General features: G+C 31.6%; 1 protein-coding gene across 1 annotated transcript in view; it reads left to right on the top strand.

The window, feature by feature from the left end:
- The first annotated feature begins 138 nt into the window (after window positions 1-138).
- Window positions 139-1,741, top strand: part of LOC106463429 (histidine triad nucleotide-binding protein 1-like) — a 12,755-nt gene continuing 11,152 nt past the window's right edge. Inside the window, exon 1 of the mRNA XM_013923456.2 lies at window positions 139-620. Within this exon, the coding sequence (XP_013778910.1) occupies window positions 537-620 (84 nt within the window). The 5' untranslated portion in view covers window positions 139-536. The remainder of the gene's footprint in view (window positions 621-1,741) is intronic.

Raw genomic sequence — 1,741 nt, forward strand, 5'->3', positions numbered from 1 at the left:
ATATACTAGACTACCGCATATCTAGTAGCCTCTCGAAACTTCAGGAAGGGACGTGAACGTTCGAGAATATGACGTGTTACTAGAGTCACGTGACCCCCGCTGTCGTAACAATATCTTTTTATTTTTTACGATATTTTCATTTAACTTCTATGGGATAATTTGGAGCCAATCGACCATCTAGGATCTTTCATTTTTTAAACCACATAAAGAATTTCGTTAACTTGTAAAACCAATCCTGAACTCCAAATTACTCCGTCAATCTCTTCACTTTTTAATGCTGCCAACAATTTCTATCATACCCGAAGCTTGTATGAAAGTAATATTGTCAGAAGTTGTGCCGGAAAGCTTTTGTCCTCTAGTCGTATCATCTGCATTTTTTTTTTAATGCCATCTTGATTTGATGATTTTCAAATACTGGTCGCTAACTGTTCAGATTGTTCATTCGTAAGTCTTTACTGCTACGAAATAATAGTTGTTCTAATACTAGTAATACTACTGTTTGTAGTAATTGTTAAAGATAATAAGTATAAGAAAATATGACTCAGGAAGGAGGTGATACAATTTTTGGAAAGATTATACGTGGAGAAATACCTGCCAATTTTGCTTATCAAGATGAAAAGGTAAAATCCGCGAAACCCTGGCAGTGCTGTGTAGCCGAAATATCGGTGTCAAATTGCAATGTAAACAAAAAAAGAAAGAAAAACTTGTACCTATCCCGATATTTGGGCTACAGTGCTGTATCAGAAAGTTACTGCTAATATTAGTAATAATAGTAGACGAACGTTAGTGGTAGTCTGTAATTAAACATTAAAACAAGGATACCATAAATATGGCACTGTATAATATAGTATATTGATTTCTTCTTATTAAAGGGATGGGCAAGGCTGAAAATATTATTTTACGTTAGAACTTGCAGCATTATGGGAGATATTTTGAGTTAAAAAGTTGTTAATCGTTTAAACACATGAAGCAGCTCTTCATTAGCTTGCTTCTGTAGCATTATTAAACTTTAATTTAAAGAGCCAATTAAATTGTTAAACTCATAGCCAAATACCTGAAATAGCACAAAATTCATTCCCAATAGCTTTTACATTTACATTTATCATCAACATAACTACTAATTTAGTATTTTTATGAAAATTTCTTCTACAAATACAATTTAAAATACTTACTAAAGCATTTGAAAACTGATTTCATAAAGTGAAGTATGCAACCAAGATATTTACTAGTATTGTACTAGTTACATTTAGAAGAAAAAAAAGATGAATTATTATTCCCAACAAATTCAAGTGTTGAATGTTTATTTATACCCTCAAGGTTTTTGTGCTTTGCCCCTGTGCCCATTGTCAATTCAGTTGATGTAAATGCAGTTAAGAGACACTGCTCATGAATTTTATGCTCATCCCTACTTGTGTATAATTTTATTTCTAGCCAACAACTATAATTAATTTATCTTTTCTTCTCCAGAAATATTTTTTCATTATTCAATAATTACATCCTGCTCAAACATTTTTTAAAACTTAACTCTTAGAAGAACCAGAAACTGTGCACTTTAAAGTTACACCACAGCTTCTACACTTAAAGTTTTATTAAGATTTTATGCTAATTTGTACATTCTCAGATCTGTGATTGTTAACATCTTTTCTTTGTATAAGGAATATATTTACCTTGGTGTCTCCAAGTAACTCAGCTACCCAATTCACAACAGATAATTATTGTCGCATCCCTTCAAAATTTGTTT

The sequence above is a fragment of the Limulus polyphemus genome, unplaced genomic scaffold, assembly GCF_000517525.1.
Source record: "Limulus polyphemus unplaced genomic scaffold, Limulus_polyphemus-2.1.2 Scaffold1404, whole genome shotgun sequence".
Lineage (NCBI taxonomy): Eukaryota > Metazoa > Arthropoda > Merostomata > Xiphosura > Limulidae > Limulus > Limulus polyphemus.